The sequence below is a fragment of the Rhineura floridana genome, chromosome 1 (genome assembly GCF_030035675.1).
Source record: "Rhineura floridana isolate rRhiFlo1 chromosome 1, rRhiFlo1.hap2, whole genome shotgun sequence".
NCBI classification, from domain to species: Eukaryota; Metazoa; Chordata; class Lepidosauria; order Squamata; family Rhineuridae; genus Rhineura; species Rhineura floridana.
The window spans coordinates 137031752-137052664 of NC_084480.1; the positions used below are offsets into that span (position 1 = coordinate 137031752).

Here is a 20913-nt window from a genome sequence, read left to right on the forward strand (position 1 = left end):
TTGTCTAGCACCACTGGAGATCAGGTGACTGACTGGACTATGATATTACTACTCAGTCCCTTCACCTCCTATTGATATGTCTACAACAGCCTTCCCCAACCTGGTGCCCTTCAAGATGTTTTGGACTATGGTTCGTATCAGGCTCAGCCAGCATGGCCAACAGTCAACGACGGAGTGGTGGAAACCAGAAGGTGATCAGGCAATTCACAGGGAAAAGGTTTAGCAGTAGAGTAGTTCTCATGATAGCTTGAAGGAGCTTACATTAATTGACCTGTAACAAACTTACCACATTGGGACTAATGAAAAAGTTACAAAATAGTCAGCAAGCTTTGTTCTAGTTCTTCAGGGTGGTTATATTACATGAAAAAGGGAAAAGGTTTGGGGACATGGTAGAAAACTCTAAACGTCTGCCGTGATGCAATTTTAGAAATATTACACAGCCACAAGAGTGGCTGTATACTATAGTCAGCGTGGATTTTTCACATTCCGCAATGTTAAATTGAAAATACCCCCATGGTATTCTGATGCTTCCCATAAGCTCATGTCAAAACAAAACCTTACAAAACTTATAGTACTGAACTCAGAAATGCTTGCTTAACAACCCTCTCAATTTTCATGGCGATACACAAAACAGTCAGAGAGAATCGAGAGTTCAAAGTCTAAAAAGTGAAAAAAACCGCAGAGCCCTTTTGGACTTTTTTTCTCTGCGAGTTCTCATAATTTGTTGAAATTCATTAAAAATCAGCCATGTTCACAGAGTACCTGTAATCCTAATACTGACCTTGCCCCATACTCTGACCTTCATATTCTGCAGTTTAAAGGTTTAAAAAATGCCTGGCTGATTTTTAATTAATTTCATAAATTTTGGCTGGAAGCCAATGATAACACGGGGCATGCCCAGTAAGAACCAACTGTCAGTGTTCTAAAAGCCTCACAGCTGCTGGGCTTGCCTAATCACAGGGTCATGCCCACACCAGACTTTGATTTCACATGAGACAGTCATGCCTTCCCCCAGAGAATTCTGGGAAGTGTGGTTTGTGAAGGGTGCTGAGAAGAGACTCCTATTCCCCTGACAGAGGCCCAGTGGCCAGACTGGTTTAACAGTCAGCCACTCTGAATGAAGGTCTGTGAGTGGAACAAGGCGTCTCCTAGCAACTCTCAGCACCCTTCACTAACTACACTTCCCAGGATTCTTTGAGAGAAGCCATGACTGTCCAAAGTGAAATAAAGGCCTGGTGTGGATGTAGCCAGGGACAGCTTCGGTTTAAATTTGGGTGGGAGGCTACATGTGCCTGCTTTAGAATAAAAAGGTGGGGGAAATGGTGAAAAGCAATGATACTGTTCAGAGTGTTTTCCTTTTGCTCTCTGCTATCTTCTAACCCTGTGTCATGGTCAGATCATTATCAGGTGAATATAGATTTCTCGATGCCACACTCCCTCCGCAGGGGACAAGGACCTATTAGAATGGTCCGCCCCAGACGCCTGATGGAGCCGAAAGGATTCCTGAATGCACTGGGGGATATGGCGCTGACTGAAGGTTGCCCGGTCGAATCCCTGGTGATGGAGTGGAATAAGGAGATCGCCAGGGCGGTGGACCGGGTGGCTCCGAAACATCCTCTCCCCCTGAACAGAACTCAGACAGCACCTTGGTACACACCACGGTTGCGGGGTCTGAGACAGGAGGTGAGACGACTTGAGCGCCGGTGGCGGAAATCCTGCACTGAAGGCGATCGAACACGGGTTAGAGCAGCAATAGCTGCCTACCAGGTGGCAACAAAGGCAGCAAAGAGAAATTTCTTTGCTGCCTCTATTGCGTCGGCAGAGTGCTGTCCCAGGAGATTGTTCCAAGTGGTCCGAAGCCTGGTCGGTCCAGTTGCTCAGGAACCCATGGAACATTCTAAAATCTCCTGTGATACTTTTGCTAAACACTTTGCCGACAAAATCGAGCGTCTGAAGAGTATGCTTCCACTCGCCGTGGAGACAGGAAGTGGGCCAGAGTCGGCCAGTTGCATTCCGGTCTGTTGGGATCGGTTTCAGCCTCTTCTCTCTGAGGAAGTGGGCGAGGTGCTCTGTACTGTGAAGCCAACCACCTGTTTGGTTGATCCTTGCCCTTCATGGCTCATCATGAGCTGTAAAGAGAGACTGGGCAAAGGGATCAAGGTGGTGGTGAATGCATCCTTGCAAGAGGGTGCAATGCCATCAGCCCTCAAGGAAGCGGTAATAAAGCCCATCTTAAAAAAACCGTCCTTGGATCCCCAAGAGTTAAACAACTTTCGCCCAGTCTCTAATTTACCATTCTTGGGCAAGGTGATTGAGAGGGTGGTGGCTGCACAATTACAGACACACTTGGAGGAAACGGATTATTTAGGTCCATACCAATCGGGTTTTAGGACTGGTCATGGAACGGAAACAGCCTTGGTCGCTCTGGTAGATGATATGCGGAGGACATTGGATAGGGGTGAATACACCTTCCTTGTCCTCCTGGACCTCTCAGCGGCTTTCGATACTGTTGACCACAGTATCCTTTTAAATTGTCTAGAGGGATTAGGAATAGGAGGCACTGTCCTGCAGTGGTTCCGTTCCTATCTCTCTGATAGGCAGCAACGGGTGGCATTGGGAGATGAGGTTTCAGACCCTTGTCCTCTTCAGTGTGGAGTGCCACAGGGTTCTATCCTCTCTCCCATGCTATTCAACATCTATGTGAAACCGCTGGGAGCAATCATCAGGAGTTTTGGGTTGCAGTGCCATCAGTACGCCGATGACACAGCTCTATCTCTCCTTTAAGTCCTCACCGGAGTTGGCTGTGAACACCATGTCCAAGTGCCTGAAATCTGTAAGTGGATGGATGGGAGAGAATAGGCTGAAGCTGAACCCCGACAAGACTGAGGTACTACTTGTGGGAGATAAAAGGAAACTAGGAATTACTGACCTGATGCTTGATGGAGTAAGTTTGCCCCTGAAGGACCAGGTCCGCAGTCTTGGGGTCATACTTGACTCCCAGCTGTCCATGGAGGCTCAGATTACAGCAGTGAGCCGGACAGCCTGGTATCAATTACGTCTGATACGGAGATTGCGACCCTGCCTTCCTGTTCATTTGCTCCCTCAGGTGATACATGCCCTGGTCTCCTCTCGCCTAGACTATTGCAATGCGCTCTACGTGGGGTTACCCTTGAAAACGGTCCAGAAATTACAGCTGGTACAGAATGCGGTGGCATGCTTGATTACGCATAGCCGTCGCTGGGATCATATCACCCCAGTGTTATTAGATCTTCACTGGTTACCAGTTGTCTACCGGGCCCAGTTCAAGGTGTTGGTGTTGACCTTTAAAATCCTATACGGTTTCGGCCCAGTATATCTGAAGGAACGCCTCCAGAATCACAGATTATGCCGCCTGACGAGATCAGCCTCGCAAGACCTTCTCTCGGTCCCACCGGTGAGAACAGCTAGGCTGGTACGGACCAGAGAGAGGGCATTCTCTGTTGTGGCCCCCACCCTCTGGAACTCTCTCCCTTTCGATCTCAGACATGCTCCCTCCCTGTCCAGCTATTGCCGAGCCTTGAAGACCTGGCTGTTCAGGCAGGCCTACAAGATTGGGACAGATTAATTTTATGTTATAACTGAATTAACGGATGGTTTCTTTAGCTTAAAATTTGATTATGTTGATGTATATGGATTGTTTTTATTCTTGTTGTTTGTCGCCTAGAGTGTCCCTAACCCGGACAGATAGGCAGCTGAAAAATAAAATTTATTATTATTATTTATTTATCTTTTTGGCACCTTTTGAAGTTTTTTCCTCTTTTAACAAGCCTTTTAAGTTGAGACCTATCCCAGTCTGCGTCTGTGTTAGAATTGCTTTTAATGTTTTCTTTAATAATGTTTTTAACCCTTTTTTTAAAAAAAGATGTTTTTAAAGCTTTTTAAAAATGTTTTTAATGTTTTGTTTTAATGTATTTTAAGGTCTTTTTATATGTTTTAAAGTGTTTTTATCATTTCTGTTTGCCGCCCTGGGCTACTACTGGGAGGAAGGGTGGGAGAGAAATCAAATAATAAATAAATAAATAAAGGGGCTTCTCTTCTGCCCAGTACCCACCCACCCAATCTCCTCCCCCTCCCCTCCCTGCCCCTCCCCCAGGTCAGTGTTGGCCTATGACCTGTGAGACCAGGGTTCGAATCCCCACACAGCCATGAAGCTCACTGGGCAACCTTGGACCAGTCACTGCCTCTCAGCCTCAGAGGAAGGCTATGGTAAAACCACCTCTGAATACCGTTTACCATGAAAATCCTATTCATAGGATCAACATAAGTCAGGATTGACTTGAAGGCAGTCCATTTCCATTTTCAAACATGATTGCACAGAAATAAATCCCATTGAATGCAAAAAGTATGCGAACAATCAAACCCACCCTCCCTTCTCCTCCCTCCTATTTCCTCCCTCTTGCCTCTTCCCTCCCCCTTCCTTTGCCCCTCCCTCCCCATCCCCTTCCAATCCCCTCCTCCCCCCTCCTCCCCCCCATGGTCAGTTTTACCTATCTTAAGCATGATTGCATGGAAATAAATACCACTGAACTCTATAAGCCTGCAAATGATCAAACCTGCCCTCCCCCTTCCTTTGCCCCCTCCAATACACAGCAAATGGATTGGACTGTGAAAGACCAATCCAAATTGTGTTTGCATTCTGACAAATTCGTAGGGCAGTCCAATATCTCAGAGAGGAGGTCAGGTCTCCTGCTTCCCTGGTGCATTCACTATAGCTGCCCAATTTCCCAGCTTTTTAAAGTTTGATAGGCATATCTGTGGGCTATAGGTATGTTCTTAAACCGCAAGGTTTTTTGCCTATTAGTGAATAGAACATCTAATTTCCAAATCAGAGAGCCAGTGTGGTGTAGTGATTAAGGTGTTGGACTACGACCTGGGAGACCAGGGTTCGAATCTCCACATAACCATGAAGCTCACTGGGTGACCTTGGGCCAATCACTGCCTCTCTGCCTCAGAGGAAGGCAATGGGAAACCCCCTCTGAATACCGCTTACCATGAAAACCGTATTCATAGGGTCACCATAAGTCAGAATCAACTTGAAGGCAGTCTATTTCCATTTTCCATTTCCAAATCCAAATAGAAACTTTTTTTCATGACTCACAAAATTATATGTATGGGATGGGACTGTGATGTGTGTGAAGGGAGCCCGTACGACAAAGTTGTATTGCACCCCCAAAAATGATGCTTGGGGGTCTTAACTACTTACGTTGGTATTATTGTCATAAGGGTACCATGTCTAATTGTGTCTTGTGTCTGAGTGAAGTGTTGGGATGGATACAATTGTATCTCTGCAATTGTTCACTCTCCAGAAATGTGGAGGTATGATTTGGGGTGGTCCAAAGCTAAATTTGGAGAGCAAACCTCCGGTTGTGCTGTAGAAATATCAGGATTTTAGAAACGCTTATTGGGTTTTAAAGTGTAAACCTTGACAAAAAATAGTTTCCCTATAAAATGCAAGGGAAAAAAAACTTCAGTGATTAGTAAGTGAATAATCTACACACAATTTAGGGGAGCCACAATGAATTTCGTAAAGTGATTGGATGTAGTCTGAACAATATATACTACAGTCCAAACACTGTTGTGAAATACAGTTCTAGATTTAATACTGTTTATACCTCACTGTAATCTGGATAGTGAATGTTAATCTGTAAAAGCAGTAATGGGAATTATAGATGTAGATTAATGTATGGAAGACTCCTCATGAGGAATCCACTAAGGTAGCTGCTTAATGGAGTATTTAGGGGTATATTTCACATTTATTTTTGGTTGCATGAATAAACTAACAATTTTAAAGGATATGGGTATAAAACAAAAACACTAGTTCAAATCTGCCCTGCATATTTTCATTTCTTCATCAACGAAAAAAATAAGGCTGAGATCCTGCACGAAATTTCAATTAAGATGTTTATATAGTTTTAGCATCAGCGTGCTGCATTGATTAGAATGTTGGACTAGGACCTGGGAGACTAGGGTTCAAATTTCCACTAAATAATTTTAGATGTTTTTGTACACACAAGCAAGAAATCAACTCTTTGTTAGTGACAGGCTAGAAAATCAAGTTTCACATATCATTAAATACCAAAGCTACACTTGATCTGCATCAAAACACAAACATTGCAGTTGGAAGAAAAAAGTGCAGAAATAAAGGATGTCTTCATCTGTTGCCCTTCAGCTGGTACAAAACTATTTCAAAGGTGAAAACAGTGCAGGAATAAGGAGCATGTTTTGCTGGGATTCCAAGAACTGAACATTCTCCCGTACTGAAAGTAAATACAATGTGGGAAGAACAGAAACTCTTTGAGGAGCATTAAAAAAAGTTTGGAACTTATGTATGCTAAGACACACAATCACCACTTACCTGCTGCTACCACCCTGGCATCTTCATGGGCAAAATGCCTCCCAGCTGCACGGCTATCTGGGTTCTCATGCCACCAAAGCACATGAACTGTGAAGGGGGGAGCAAAACAAGGTAAGCTCTGCAAAGGATGTGCCCGGAACCTGGCACAAGTCTCAGTGAGCACAAGTTCTGTTGCCTACAAGAGGTTCTTTGTTAATTTGTATAGGAGGATAGTGTCAAGTCATGGAAGTGAGCGGGCATAGTTCAGTATGGGATATTGGGAACGGGTTTAGAGATATGACAGAGTAGGACTGCACAGTAGGACTTTTCAAAGACTAACTCGGTGGGAGAGGAGACGTTTTGCACGAAAAAGTTCCAGGATCAATCCCTGGCTTCTCCAGTAGTGCTGGAAAAAGGCCTTGTCTGAAACTCTGAGAGCTGCTGCCAGTGTAGACAATACTCAGCTAGATGAGCCAGTGGTATAACATAGCTTCCTATGTTCCTAAAGCTTTTTCCTCAAACTTTCCCTCAGAAAGTTGGAAGGGGAAGGGGCACTGGAGAAATGCTGGAACAGAGGCTAGCATGGAAGGTCTGCCATCTGCTAGGGAGGGAATTCATTCAAAGGGCAAAACTAGATATTACGTGAAACATGGGATTGCTACTAGGGCTGGCTACCCTGCGCTGAGTTTTAATTTGATTTATGAACATCAGTTGTATTTCATTTCGCAGAAATACCAAGGTGGTTTACAGAGCAATAAAAAGAACAGCATGTAACAAAAGCTAACAATCCAAAACATCAATATTACAGAAGCCAGGAATGCCACGGACCCACTTTAACAGCTAAGGGTAAAGAGGTAAGTGTTTAACTGCTGACGGACACACCAAACGGGTAAGAGCCACCATGAAGGAAGCCCTACATACCACTGTAAGATGGACATCTGCAGACCATGGTTTGGTTAGCAAGTCCTTCTCCTCGTCTTCCACCGATGACAGCAATTCCCCTCTTCCCTTCCAAAGAGTCTAATTCCATGTGTCAGGACATTGTACATTTCCCCACCTCCATGAACATGAGCTAATAATGTAGAGTATGTCTGTGTGTCAAAATGTACAACTTCATTATCATGAGGCACAGGTTAGTTGAACTAGGATTATCCTGTACGCAGGATGGGGAGCAAGAAGGGGCTGGACACAGAGCTGACTTTTGCCACAACAGCCCTGTATTTCTTTGACTGTCAGATTCCACCCACTGGTCAGTACTGAGAACAAGCTGCTTTAAAGACTATTAGACGGTTATCAATGGCCTGTAGCCATGATGGCTATGTTCTATCTCCATTCCTCTGAATACTAGTTGCTTGGAACTGCACGTGGGGAGAGTGCTGTTGCACTCAGGTCCTGCCTGGGGGGTTTCTAGAGTTGGCTACTGTGAGAACAGGCTGCTGGACTAGGTGGGTCTTTGGCTTGATCCAGCAGGGCTCTTCTTATTTCCTTGTATGAAGCCACTCTGCATATTCAGAAGTGTCTTTGTTCACTACCTCCTTTAGGTTTCTGTGAAGAAGAGGCATGGCCAAAGGTGAGAGGGCGTGGTAATAAAGGGAAGTGATTAACAAAGAAGGGGCCACAGGATTAAGACTATGCCTTCAAGATACTTACGCCACTGGACATACTCCATATCATAAATATAAGTATGCATCAGGTCCCGGCACAGAAATGAATGGGACTGGCATGCTCAACTGAGCCCATGTGAAACTATGGAACATAAGAATGGGGAAAAACATTTGGAAATGATTTTACTTTGGAAAGATGATCGGTGTTGTACCTGTATTGAGTAATCCATATTCTGTGTGGAAGATGCCAATCAGTTTAGCATAGTCTTTACTGACATGTGCATCAATCGCTGCTTTGAATGACTTTCCCCACAAAGCTGGTCCGCCTGGTTTCAGCTGATAAGTAACCAGTTCATAAACTCCTGGGGGGAGAGGGGGAAGAAGGAGACATTATCGGCATACTATATATGAAATACAAAATAAGCAGCCAGCTGCTCAGTGTACACTCTCCCCATATCTTCACCAATACTCTTATCAGATTTCATCCTGCTCTTTAGATCTTTGATGGCCAGAAATCATCTTTGTGCATTTCAGGGACGTAGGTGCTTCCCTCTCCTGAAATAGCATGCTTAGGTTTTAATTTATTTTCAGTTCTTAAATGCTGAATCGGCACAATTACACTTGTGCACTCATTGCTGCCAATTCTCTTCTGCAAATCATGTGCTTGTCCCATAATGTGTAGTTCTACCTTTATTTGTTGATAACCATTTTTTTAAAAAAACTTTCACAGCTTAAAGTGGACAAAACAATTTTTATCTGAGAGGAAGCTACAGATATAGAAAGATTTATGAATGAAGAAATATCCTGAGAGACACTGACAGTTTTTGAATCAGTATAAAAGATGAATGTTTTGAGCCGTAGCTGTCGTTTAGGTCCACAGATGGGAAAAGAGATAAGACTAGTATATGACAAATACCATTTTTGTCTCCCCCACTTACTTCCATTTGTTGTCAGTTTCATTTTTTAACATATTCTTCTATTACAATATCAATAATGTATCACATTGAACTGTAAAGAACATATTTTTTGGGGGGGAAGTGTAGGATAGTTTTGCAATAAAAGCAGTTAGATACATTTTTATTTATATTTATAAGAATATAAACCATCAACTTATAAAAATATAAAAGCAGTGAACAATAAAATTATTAAAACATCATAACATTGTGAAATCATAAAATACAGAACACAGAATGAAATGAATTCTCTAATTATGAATTTCTAAGAATAAATATCAATCGGCCATATTCATCTAACTTGTTGCATTAGTGGAAGCCAGTGCAAGGATTCCCACTAGTGCAGTGAGACTTTCCCCCCTCTCCTTGTCCTGCGCCCTCCCCAAATCTGCTCTGGAGGGTCAGGAGAACCTCCAGATCAGCGTGTGGGTGAAAGAGATGGGAGATTGGGCAAGCAGAAATGCTTGCGCTGACAGAACAATCTCCTTAGTGCTGTGCTGAATACAACCCAATGTCTAATAAACAAGAAGCAATAGTGACAAATAAGGAGTCTTGATGTGCTCTTCGGCAGTTTGGTGTATGGGTTTTCTTTTACACTAGGGGATAAAACCAGACTCTCAGTCTACAAGAAAATCTCATCAAGGTTCATGGCAGGCCTGGCTGGGGATGCAAAGCAAATAGGCCTAAAGGGGAGAGGAAACTATTGGCCTAATTGTTTAAAAAAGGAAGTGACTTCCTACCAGTCAGTAATGGGTCCCTGGAGCCCAGCCTGTCCAGCCCTTGTGAAGAGCTCTGGAGGAGAAACGTCTTCCAGAAATTAGGAAGCTGCATGGCACCACATTTCCAGGACCCTTCTCATCGAAGCTCCCCTTCCCCTACAGCCCAGCTATTAGAAACTCTAGCAAGAGCTCTGGTACTCCAGTGACTGGTAGCAACACCATCCTCTTACCACCATCCTCTTACGCCCTCAAAATGCTGTCTACAATTCTTCTATAAGACTTCCCTTGTTGAATACTAAAATTAGTCTCCTGAACTGTTTGTGCATAAGGTCACTCACCTGGCTTTGGAGGAGTCCCGAGCTTACACCAGGGAACCAAATAAGCAATTTCCATATGCTGCTTATTTAGAAGGGGAAGAATTGCTGACAGGTTTTCCTGCCATTCTTTATCGCCGACTACAGCTTTCCTCACAGCTGCTCTGTGAGCAAAGTTATCTGTGAGAAGGCAAAGAAATATTAGCACTCTCACTGTTACACAGAAATAAATGGACTCCAGAGAAATACTTGGTAAGACAACATGCTTCTTTGTACAATATCCCCTTGGTGAAAGAAAACACTCCCACTCAAATCCTTCCTAATTAAAGGTGCTACCAGACTGTCAGTATTTTGCAGGAGAGATTCAAGCACACGTCTGGGAACGTAGACTCGCACAATTAAAGTGGATAAAAGCGCTATGTTGCCCTAGTGCAAAAAATCCACAAAAGGAACGAACTTTTTGTGTTTAGGAAAGTGATGGAGAAAATGCATTAATAATTCACTCATTCTACACTGTTAATAGAAAGAGGCATAAACATCCCACAAGCAAATCAGGATGAATACAGGATGAATGCTCATTCCTGTGTAACTGTTCACAAATCAGAACAAATGCTCAATAGAGACTGGATATAATTTAACCTCTGTATAAGCTTTGTGCAAACGAATCAGGATGAATGCTCAGTAAATAAGTCATCTGGAGGAACCCCAAGAGTGATTCTGCAAATAAAGATAGTAGTTTTGGGCTTCCTGTCCTGTCCTGGTTTCTACTCTGCAGCCTCTTTGCTATATATGCTGCAGTTTGCTGGGCCTGCAGCAACCGGAGTGGCTATATGCCCTGCTCTCTATGGTCCTGTGCAACGTAACAGAGTTGTGGATTGACCGCCAAGCTCTTGTCTACAAAGTGAGGAACTCTTTGAGCCAGAAATTTTGCATTCTGAGGCTTGGATCTACACTAGTGAGTTATCATGGACTATGCACACTTGGGTCTCAAGAGTCCACTTCAATAAGGAAACAGATGCGTGCAATATCAGCCTCTGTGATTGGAAGACAGTTTAAAGTCTCATAGTTGACAAGGACAGATATAAGTACTAGGAATATAGCCTTTTGCTATTGCTTGAACAACAAAGCAGTACTGCTGACGTGTTGGATACAGCTACCAACAACCGCAGCCAGGCACAGCCACATATCATACAACTTGTTAATAAACTTTACCCAAACATCTACAATCATTTGAGAAATATCCTTGGGATCTTCATAAAGGCCCTACATAATTAAAGAGTTACTGTGCAGTGCGTACCATATTTCCAAATATGAAAGGCCTTATTCATTGACCCAAACTCCACTGTCCAGAATCCAATCATCTCTGAGTGAGCCATGCGAATGTTAATATTTTTATTGACCAACTCAAGGAATTCTTTTGTCTTTGCTGGTTTGATATTGTAAGTACGAAGTTCATAGAATGTGCCAACATCTTGCCTGGGTCCTGTGGCAAAAGGCGAACAAACCTGATCGAGGCTTGGCTTTATAGAGAGACATAAGAGCAAATGTTTCAGTTGGAAAATGAAACGGAATTTGTTTCTCAGTTTGCAGTCATGCTATCAATGATCTCCATTATAAGAATGCTCCATTATAAGATACAGTTTTAGTAAGCAAAGTTGCAAAAGCTGCTTCTGATTTTTAAACGACTTAGTACAACATTCCTAATTTATTAGACCTAAGTGAAAAGTCAAAACCATTTTAATAGTTCGATCTTACGCAATAGCTTTTTGTCATCAAGGGCTATTTATTAAATGTACAGCTGACCTCAACGACTCGACTGTGGGCAGGTTTCACTGAAATTTATCCACCCTTTCTTGACTTATTCCAAAAGACAGCACAAACCAGTAGGCCTTACAAGACATTAAAATATGCTCTGGCAAATCTGCAGAGAGTTCTGTAACTTGGGGTAAGGGGCGAGAAGCAGTCATGAGAACATCTCTCTTTAAACAGTTGCATTCTAAACCTGATGCGCAGATGGTATCATGACAAGGACACCCTCAGTGGATCTCAGATATTGTAAAGGGATACAAAGGAGAAGGCAGTATCTGTAGATGAGGATCAGTACCTTGAACTGTATCCATAAGAGAACAGAGGGCCAGTGCAGACACTGCAGACAATGACAATGTGCAATTATGGTTTTCTGTACGGGTATCATTTCTGTATAGGTGTCAGGCCCAGGATGCGACTCAGGAACCAGACCAGAGGTTGTAGTTAATTCGTGTTTTATTAGAGTAATGTCCAACAAAGACTGCGCTTTCTCATGAAGCAATACAGGGATACAGGTCCTGCGACATTGGGAGAAAGTTGACAGAGCAAGGGGCTGCTTCCTGCCTGTTCTTTAAGAAGGGGCTAAACGGGCGTGCAACCTTTCGCTCCTCCTTAACTCCCCCTCAGGTACTACCCGCCTTCCCCCCCTTCTCTCCTGTCTTTTCAACCGTCTGCGTGTGCGTGGTGAGGGGGGAGGCATCACCTCCTCCTCTTCTGAAGTGTCCGATTCCCCTATGGGTGATAAAGGAGGAGCTGAGGGTAAACCATCTCTCCGCCTTTCTGCTGTGATCAGCCCTCCCTCTTGCTCTGAGCTGCGGAGGAGGGAGGGCCTGGGAATGTCTGGGGGGGATTCTAAAACTTCAAGGCTCTCAGGCTCCCCGTTGCTAGGCGACCCTATCTCTGGCATGCCCTCTGTTTCGGCTTCGCTCCACAGAGGGTAAGTTCCTCCCTCCTCCCTCTGCCAGCCATTTGAATCCTCTTCTGACAACCCCCCAGGAGCCCAGCTCATCCTCGAGACACCATCCCCCTTCTCAAGCTGTGCCCCCCTCCCCCTGTCTGGCTTGGGGCGGTGAGGAAAACGTTGATGGAAAAGTTTTACTAACTCTGGAGCATGCACATCATCTGCATTTTCCCATGATCTGTCAGCCACTCCATAGCCCTTCCAGTGAATCAAATACTGCAGCTTGTGGCGTCTGATCCTGGAATCCAAGATTTCCTCAACTTCAAACTCAAGCTGCTCATTTATCAGGAATGGGGACCCAGGAGGCTCCTCTGGCCGCAGCTCACTGGGAGGGGCAGCTTTCGTCAAGAGGGATCGATGAAACACAGGATGTATTTTAAACGTGTCAGGTAGCTTCAGCCGGTACGCCACAGGATTAATTTGAGTTTCTATTTCAAAAGGACCCACCCTTTTGTCTTGTAATTTTCTACATTTGCCCGGCATCTGGAGGAAACGGGTGGACAGCCATACCTGGTCTCCTAGTTGAAAGGGGGGGGGCTCCTTCCTGTGCAGGTCAGCAACTCGCTTGTACTCTGTTTTGGCTTCGTTTAACTGCTGTTTCAGTGTTTGTTGCGCCGCTTACAATTCTTTTAGGAAGTCCTCAGCTGCCGGTACCAGCATTCCTTCTGAGCTGCTTGGAAAGACTTTAGGATGGAATCCATAATTCGCGAAGAATGGGGTTTGTTGAGTGCTGGAGTGTAGAGAATTGTTGTAGGCGAACTCTGCAAAATGCAAATATGATACCCAGTCAGTCTGTTGATAGGACACATAACTTCTTAAATATCTTTCCAAAACGGCGTTCAAGCGTTCCGTTTGCCCATCTGTCTGGGGGTGATGGGCGGAGGAGAGTTTTAATTCCGTCTGCAACTGTTTCCACATTGCTCTCCAAAATTTGGCTGTGAACTGAGTTCCTCGGTCTGAGACTACACTGTTTGGCAACCCATGCAGTCGGTAGACTTCTTTGATGAATAACTTGGCCGTTTCCTTAGCCTCTAAGGCCCCTGCACAAGGGAGGAAATGCGCCATTTTGGTGAGTAGATCTACCACGACTAAAACGGCTGTCATTCCTTGGGATTTGGGTAGATCAGTTAGAAAATCCATGGAGAGATCCTTCCAGGGTTCATGTGGGACAGGTAGCGGTTGTAACAGTCCTGCTGGTTTTCCTGTTTGTGTTTTTGTCCGCAGACAGACAGAACAGGACTTTACATAGCTTTCAATATCCCTACGCATTTTAGGCCACCAGAAGTCCTTGGCCACGTTCTGAATGGTCTTGTAAATCCCAAAGTGTCCCGCTGTGATGGAATCATGGCACTGGCGTAGGATTCTGAGCCTTAATTCTCCTTCTGGCACATATCTGGCTGTTTTGAACCATAATAGTCCATTCCTCCAGTGAAAGGTTACTTCTGAGTCTTGACTTTGTCCCGTCTCCTGCCCATATTTTAGTACGTCTGCATCTTCTTGTTGTGCCTTTTTGAGTTCCTCTTCCCACGAAGACTGGCATGATCCCAACATTAATTTCTCTGGCGGGATCACGTACTGAGGCTGGTCCTCGGATTCACTTTCTTTGTACTGTGGCTGTCTGGATAAGGCATCAGCTCTCTGGTTTTTGGCTTGGGCTTGGTAAGTGATCTTGAAGTTAAACCTGGTGAAGAACTGGGACCATCTTATTTGTCTCTGGTTCAGCTTTCTGGCAGTTTGGAGGCTTTCGAGGTTCTTGTGGTCGGAGCGCACTTCGATCTGTTGAGGGCCCCCCTCTAGGTATTATCTCCAGTTTTCAAAAGAGTCCTTGATGGCCAGCAGCTCCTTCTCCCAAACTGTGTAATTCTTCTCTGCAGGCTTTAACTTCCGAGAGAAGTACGCACAGGGGTGCAGCTCCTTTCCTTCTTGGTCTAATTGCAGAAGGACCCCCCCCGATAGCAAAATCTGAAGCATCTGCTTCCATGATGAAAGGGCGGGTCGGGTCAGCAAAGTGCAGAATGGGCTCGGAAGCGAACCTTCTCTTCAGCTCCTCAAAGGCCTGGGTGGCATTCTCTGTCCATTGAAACTTCTTCTTTCCCCTTAAACAGTCAGTCAGAGGAGCTGTCAATTTGGAAAACCCTGGAATGAACTTTCTGTAATAATTGGCAAACCCCAAAAACCGTTGTACATCCTTTTTGGTGACAGGTTGGCCCCAGTCCAATATACAGCTTACTTTCCCTGGGTCCATCTCCACGCCTTCCGCTGAGATTCGATATCCAAGGAAGTCTAGAGACTTGAGGTCAAATCCACATTTCTCTAATTTAGCATACAGGTGATTTTCTCTCAGTCTCTGCAACACCGTCTTCACATGCTGGTCGTGGTCTTCCTGGTTCTTTGAGAACACCAGGATATCATCTAAGTAACAGATTACATATGTGTCCAACAAGTCTCTAAACACGTCGTTCATGAATTTTTGAAAAATTCCTGGACTTCCACAAAGCCCGAACGGCATGACCAGGTATTCATACTGTCCGTAAGCGGTCAAGAACCCTGTTTTCCATTCATCTCCCTGCTTCATCCTGATCAGATTGTACGCTCCTCTCAAATCCAACTTCGTGAAGATTTTTGCAGAGCGCAGTCGGTCCAACAACTCTGAGATCAGGGGCAGCGGGTAGCTGTTGGGGATGGTGATCTGGTTCAATGCGCGATAGTCGTTACAGGGTCTGAGTTCCCCCCCCTTTTTTTCACAAACAATAGTGGCGCTCCAGCAGGGGATTGTGAGGGGCGTATGAATCCTCGTCTCAGGTTTTTATCCAGGAATTCCTTCAGGGCCTCCCTCTCAATCTCTGTGAGAGAGTAGATTCTCCCTGATGGAATGCTGGCTCCTGGCACTAGATCAATCGCACAGTCGTAAGGGCGGTGGGGGGGGTAAAGTCTCTGCCTCCTTTTCATCAAACACATCTTTGAATTCTTCATACTTTGGCGGCAGGGTCACTTGCTCGATCTCTTGCACTGCCCCCGCTAAGGTGTTCTTGATTCCTTCAGGTTGACAGTTCTCCTGGCAATACTGTGAGGTGAACCACACCACCGCCTCCTTCCAACTTATTGTGGGTTCATGCTTTGCTAGCCAGGGCATTCCCAGAATCACCTCAAAGTTCGAGAGATCTGACACGTATAGCGAAATGAACTCTTCGTGCCCGGGGATTTGAAGTTTCACTTCCTCCGTGGCTTGTGTCACCCCTCCTGACTTCAGGGGTCTCCCATCGATAGTCTCCACAGCTAGGGGAGCGTTCAGTTTCCACCTGGAAATTCCATGACGCTTGACTAACTTTACATCAATAAAATTTGTGGAGGCTCCACTGTCAATTAAGGCAGTGGAATTAAACACCACTCCTCTGGAAGTTGTAATCCAAATAGGCAAGACCAACACCCCCTTTGAGGGAGGTTGGATCGTTGGGGGGCCTTTATACAACGCTGCCCCCAGTCCACCGGCCTGCACGTGGACTGGGTGTTCTAGTTTCCCGACGGCTCAGCTTTCCCCCCTTTTAGTCCACAGTCTCTGGCCACGTGGCCCGGCTTTGAACAATAAAAGCATAAACGTTCTCGGCGGCGTCTTTCCTTTTCTTCTTCCGACAGTCTTGGCCTAGCCCCTCCCTGTCCCTCAGCTGCATTACCTGCCATTCCTGCAGAGGGAAGGGTCTTGCTGCGAGATGCCGAGGCTGAGTATCTCGGGACCTCCTGCTTCCTTTCCAGGCGCCTTCCTTCCATCCGGTGATCTATCTGTAGGCATAGCCGGATGAGCCCTGGCAGGTCAGTGGGGGGGGAGGTCCTGGCCAACTCATCCAGGATTTCAGCATTTAATCCACTCCGGTACATAAACATCAGGGCGGCGTCATTGTAACCAGTTTCCTGGGACAGAATTTTAAAAGCGTTAGTGTACTCGGAAACAGTCCCTTTAGCTTGCTTCAGAGCGCCTAGTTGCCGCGCTACTGTTTCAGCTCTTTGCGGGTCTTGGAACATCTTGGTCATCTCCTGTATAAATCCTCTGTACCTTCTTAAGACAGTATCTTTTCTCACGAGATACGGAGTCACCCATTTTGCAGCTTCTCCCTCCAGGAGGCTAATCACGAAGGCCACTTTAGCCCCATCGTCTGGAAACTCCATGTGCCTGACATCCAGATATAACTCACATTGAGCCACGAAAGTTGCCAACTGATCACTTTGTCCCGCGTATTTTGGGGGCAATCCAATGGGAACCTTTACTGCGGCAGCTGGAGGGGCTGTTTGCATCTGGTCTATCGTGGCCTTCAAGGTTTGATTATCCGTCTTCAGCGCCTTGACTGCTGCTAGCAGGGCTTGGACATCCGTCTGCAATTCAGCTACCTTAGTCCTCAAGAGTTTCATTTCTTCCGTCTCAGAAGTGGGGTTCGTCCCCCCCGTTGCTCCCTTTGACATCTTGTCCCAGTCAAGTGAAGAGAGCGTTGAGGGTGATTTAGGTGGCTCTGTCAAGCTGTCAGGCCCAGGATGCGACTCAGGAACCAGACCAGAGGTTGTAGTTAATTCGTGTTTTATTAGAGTAATGTCCAACAAAGACTGTGCTTTCTCATGAAGCAATACAGGGATACAGGTCCTGCGACATTGGGAGAAAGTTGACAGAGCAAGGGGCTGCTTCCCGCCTGTTCTTTAAGAAGGGGCTAAACGGGCGTGCAACCTTTCACTCCTCCTTAACTCCCCCTCAGGAGTTAACTCCCCCTCAGCCTTCCCCCCCTTCTCTCCTGTCTTTTCAACCGTCTGCGTGTGCGTGGTGAGGGGGGAGGCATCACCTCCTCCTCTTTTGAAGTGTCCGATTCCCCTATGGGTGATAAAGGAGGAGCTGAGGGTAAACCATCTCTCCGCCTTTCTGCTGTGATCAGCCCTCCCTCTTGCTCTGAGCTGCGGAGAAGGGAGGGCCTGGGAATGTCTGGGGGGGATACTAAAACTTCAAGGCTCTCAGGCTCCCCGTTGCTAGGCGACCCTATCTCTGGCATGTCCTCTGTTTCGGCTTTGCTCCACAGAGGGTAAGTTCCTCCCTCCTCCCTCTGCCAGCCATTTGAATCCTCTTCTGACAACCCCCCAGGAGCCCAGCTCATCCTCCCGACAATAGGAAATGGTATACACACAGAAATAGGCCCATCATTGCAAGCAGCAATATGCAGAGGGTGTGGACATGTCTTTCCCTACTGGGAAGTGAGATTCATGTCAGAACATCCTTATGTGTGAAACAACCCTGGAGTTCTAAACTAATTTACCTGGAAGTAAATTCCACTGAAATCAATGAGAAGTACTTACATGTGAATGAGCTTAGGATCATCAGGGTGTTGTAGTTTTGTCTGTTCCCACAAGCTTAATGGGCAAAAGCTTTTCATCTTTTTAATCATATCATAAAAGTTGGTCTTTTTAGCAATCCAGATTCTGCATCCAGTTGACCATTGGTGATCATCGCAATTAAAACAATTATTGATACATTTGTAGATCAGCATATTTCAGAAGTCCGTTTGCCTGCTGAGGAATCCCTGTGCCTTTAGGATGGTACCCTTTTGTGTTGCAGTCTGCAGAGGATTCCAGGATGTGTTCAAAGGCACACTTCATATACAGGCTGCCTGCAAGGCTTGTTGGGTCTAGCCGTTGTCCCACATGGATTAAAGCAGTACCTTGGAACACACCCAGCATTCTCCTGTGGTTGCACATTGCCAGGGATGAAAGCATTTTTGGGACCCTGTCTTTCAGGGCAGCTTGCCCTCCTGTTACTGATGTTCGAATTGAGGAAGCCCAGATAGTTTTCCAATAAAGCCCAGGATTTCTTGGAACATATTTGAAAACTTTATTATGCACAATTAGAAGCATGAAGCATTGTGAATAAGAAGCATGCATGAGATTGTCAGGAGCAGATGCCAGTATAGGGCAGCTTGCTCCATTTTGGAAGCAGCAGCACAGTTTCCACTGCAGTGCCACGGTACCACATGACACATCACCGTTCATCCCAGGCGTTAGTTGACAACATGCTTCCCCAGATGTAAACTTCAGGGAGAAGACAGAAGTGTTGTATTTTTTCCTTAGGCAGCATTTCTTCCAAGTTGTCTGGAAATTAACACACAAACTTTGACATCTAAATTCATGAATCTTTCCAGTTTCTTCCTTGTCCCTTTAATATAGCAGAAGCCAAAGTACACAACCACAGCAGTAGAATGTTGCTTACTCTGCATCTTTGTATTTTAATAATAGCCAGACATTTTATGGGGGTGATGCCTGAAGAGGAGCCAACAGAAGTCAATACCTAACTGTGAAAAAACCTAAATACAGGTAGGCCCCAAGGAAGATCCAGCAACTATCATGCAGCTGAAGCCAAGCAGGGCTAGATTTGATCAGTCCTTAGATGAGAGACTGGTGGAGATCCATGGAAGTGCAGCATAATAATGAGGCCTTTTATTTTTACGTGTGGCATAAGCAGAAAGCATGTTGGTACACTGCTGAAAAATCTGCAAAGCCAACATCTCATGAAGATTCATGCAAAGAAACTAGAACACACATTGCAAAAACGCTCACAGTGTTATTGCTACTCTGAAGCGGGAAGACTCAGGTTCAGCACCCAAAGATGGTGATGAGTCACACTGTGCATCAACAAAATCATCTGACAAAAACTGTGCAATCTCAATTGTGGCATGCACACACAAAAAGATGAAGGCTTAAGGCTATTTTAAAAAATAGCATAAAGCAACAGATTAACAACATCCTTTAGCAATGTAAAGTTGCTAACTGATCAAGAAACAAAAGAAAAACAACTGAACTGTATGTTCAACAACAGTTTGATCTGCAAAAGTCAGCAAGTGACATTTTTCCAGGCATGGGGATAAGCATTATAACCTGCTATGCCTCCATATCAAGCATCTGTTAAAGCAGGGGTGACAGTCAACAGGCCTTATCAGACCCCTTAAATCTTTTTCAGTGGTCTCCCAGTCCCCAAATTCTTATTCTCCTCCAAGTAAAGTGCTGCAATGGGGAAGAAATTGATCCTTTGCAGTGGTGGATTTGCAGGAGAGGTTAAAACCCAGCACTGCAATGGAGAGAGAGCGCATGTGCGTGCACACGTGAGGGAATGCTTTGTACCTGCATGTATGTGCAGCGCTATGTAGTGTGGATGTATCGCGAGTGTGCAGTGGGACTTTTGGCTAGGATCACCACTAGCATGCAGCTCTCAGAAGACTGGCTAGCCTTGAATGCAGCCCTTGAGCCAAAAAAGTGAGCCCCCACCCCGTGTTAAAACCACAGCAGCAGGGGCCAGTTAAAGCGCTGGCAATCCAAACAGAGCGAGGGAACTAATTTAAGACAGGTAGTGAGGAGGAATCAGATTCATCATACTATGGGAATGTGAATCGTTTACAGTTTCTACTTTTTCTTCCTCCTGGTAGGTTCCTTTGCCTTTCAAGATCCACATAATAGGCAACAATTCAACAAGCAATGCTTTCCCTCCCTGGAAAATTAGCGATGAAGTACCCCACCCCTGCTGGATTCCTGCCTATCATGAATCTAAAGGCAGGAAACTTTGCCTACACGAAAGTACATCCACCTCATTACCTCATCTTTCTCCAGTCTCCACCAACCCACATGGGAGCTCGGAAGTTCCCTTCCCCGTTCCCAGTGAGGTTTGCTAATGACGGAGGCTGACCAACTTCCTTAAACATCAACTTGCTGTGTGGAAATCAGCATGTAACATTTTTCCCCACAACGTGGCGACAAATGGTGCGTCCTCCACATTGCAGAGAAATAGGGCATAGTTACAAAAAGCAGCCAAAAATTTAGCAACCTTATTCCCAAAGTCTGAACTAAAAAAACAAAATCTCAGTCTAACGTCTGTTTCCCGGCATTACCTGGGTGCGGATTTTGCACCCCGCTACAACTCTCCGGAGCGGATAAAGGGCAGAGAACGCCAACATCGTAGCAGCCAGTGGGAGCCCCCACGGCCTACTTTGCAGGGAAGGAAGCAAAACGATCAGTTCCCTCCGTTCCTCCCCCCCCCCCGACCGTTTTCCTATGGAAGCCGCGGGGAGACAAAAAGGCTTCGGCAAGAGGCCGAATGGGGACCAAGCAACTCGTGGGGTACTTCATCGCTAATTTTCCAGGGAGGGAAAGCATTGCTTGTTGAATTTTTG

General features: G+C 45.4%; 1 protein-coding gene across 2 annotated transcripts; it reads right to left on the bottom strand.

Annotated features, from left to right (window-relative positions):
• Nucleotides 1-4521: 4521 nt before the first annotated feature.
• Nucleotides 4522-20776, bottom strand: LOC133387757 (protein NipSnap homolog 3B-like). Of its 2 annotated transcripts, XM_061633217.1 has the most exons (6): nt 20632-20776; nt 11261-11483; nt 9988-10143; nt 8190-8339; nt 6395-6481; nt 4522-6296 (listed from the first exon to the last, which is right to left on the bottom strand). In XM_061633217.1, the coding sequence occupies exons 1-6, from the start codon at nt 20695-20697 to the stop codon at nt 6220-6222; spliced, it is 759 nt and encodes a 252-aa protein (XP_061489201.1). In that variant the 5' UTR covers nt 20698-20776; the 3' UTR covers nt 4522-6219. The 2 variants fall into 2 exon arrangements, with proteins under 2 accessions (XP_061489201.1, XP_061489206.1); XM_061633222.1 differs by lacking the exons at nt 4522-6296; nt 6395-6481; nt 8190-8339; nt 9988-10143; nt 11261-11483 and adding an exon at nt 18062-18844.
• Between the last annotated feature and the right edge of the window lie 137 nt (nt 20777-20913).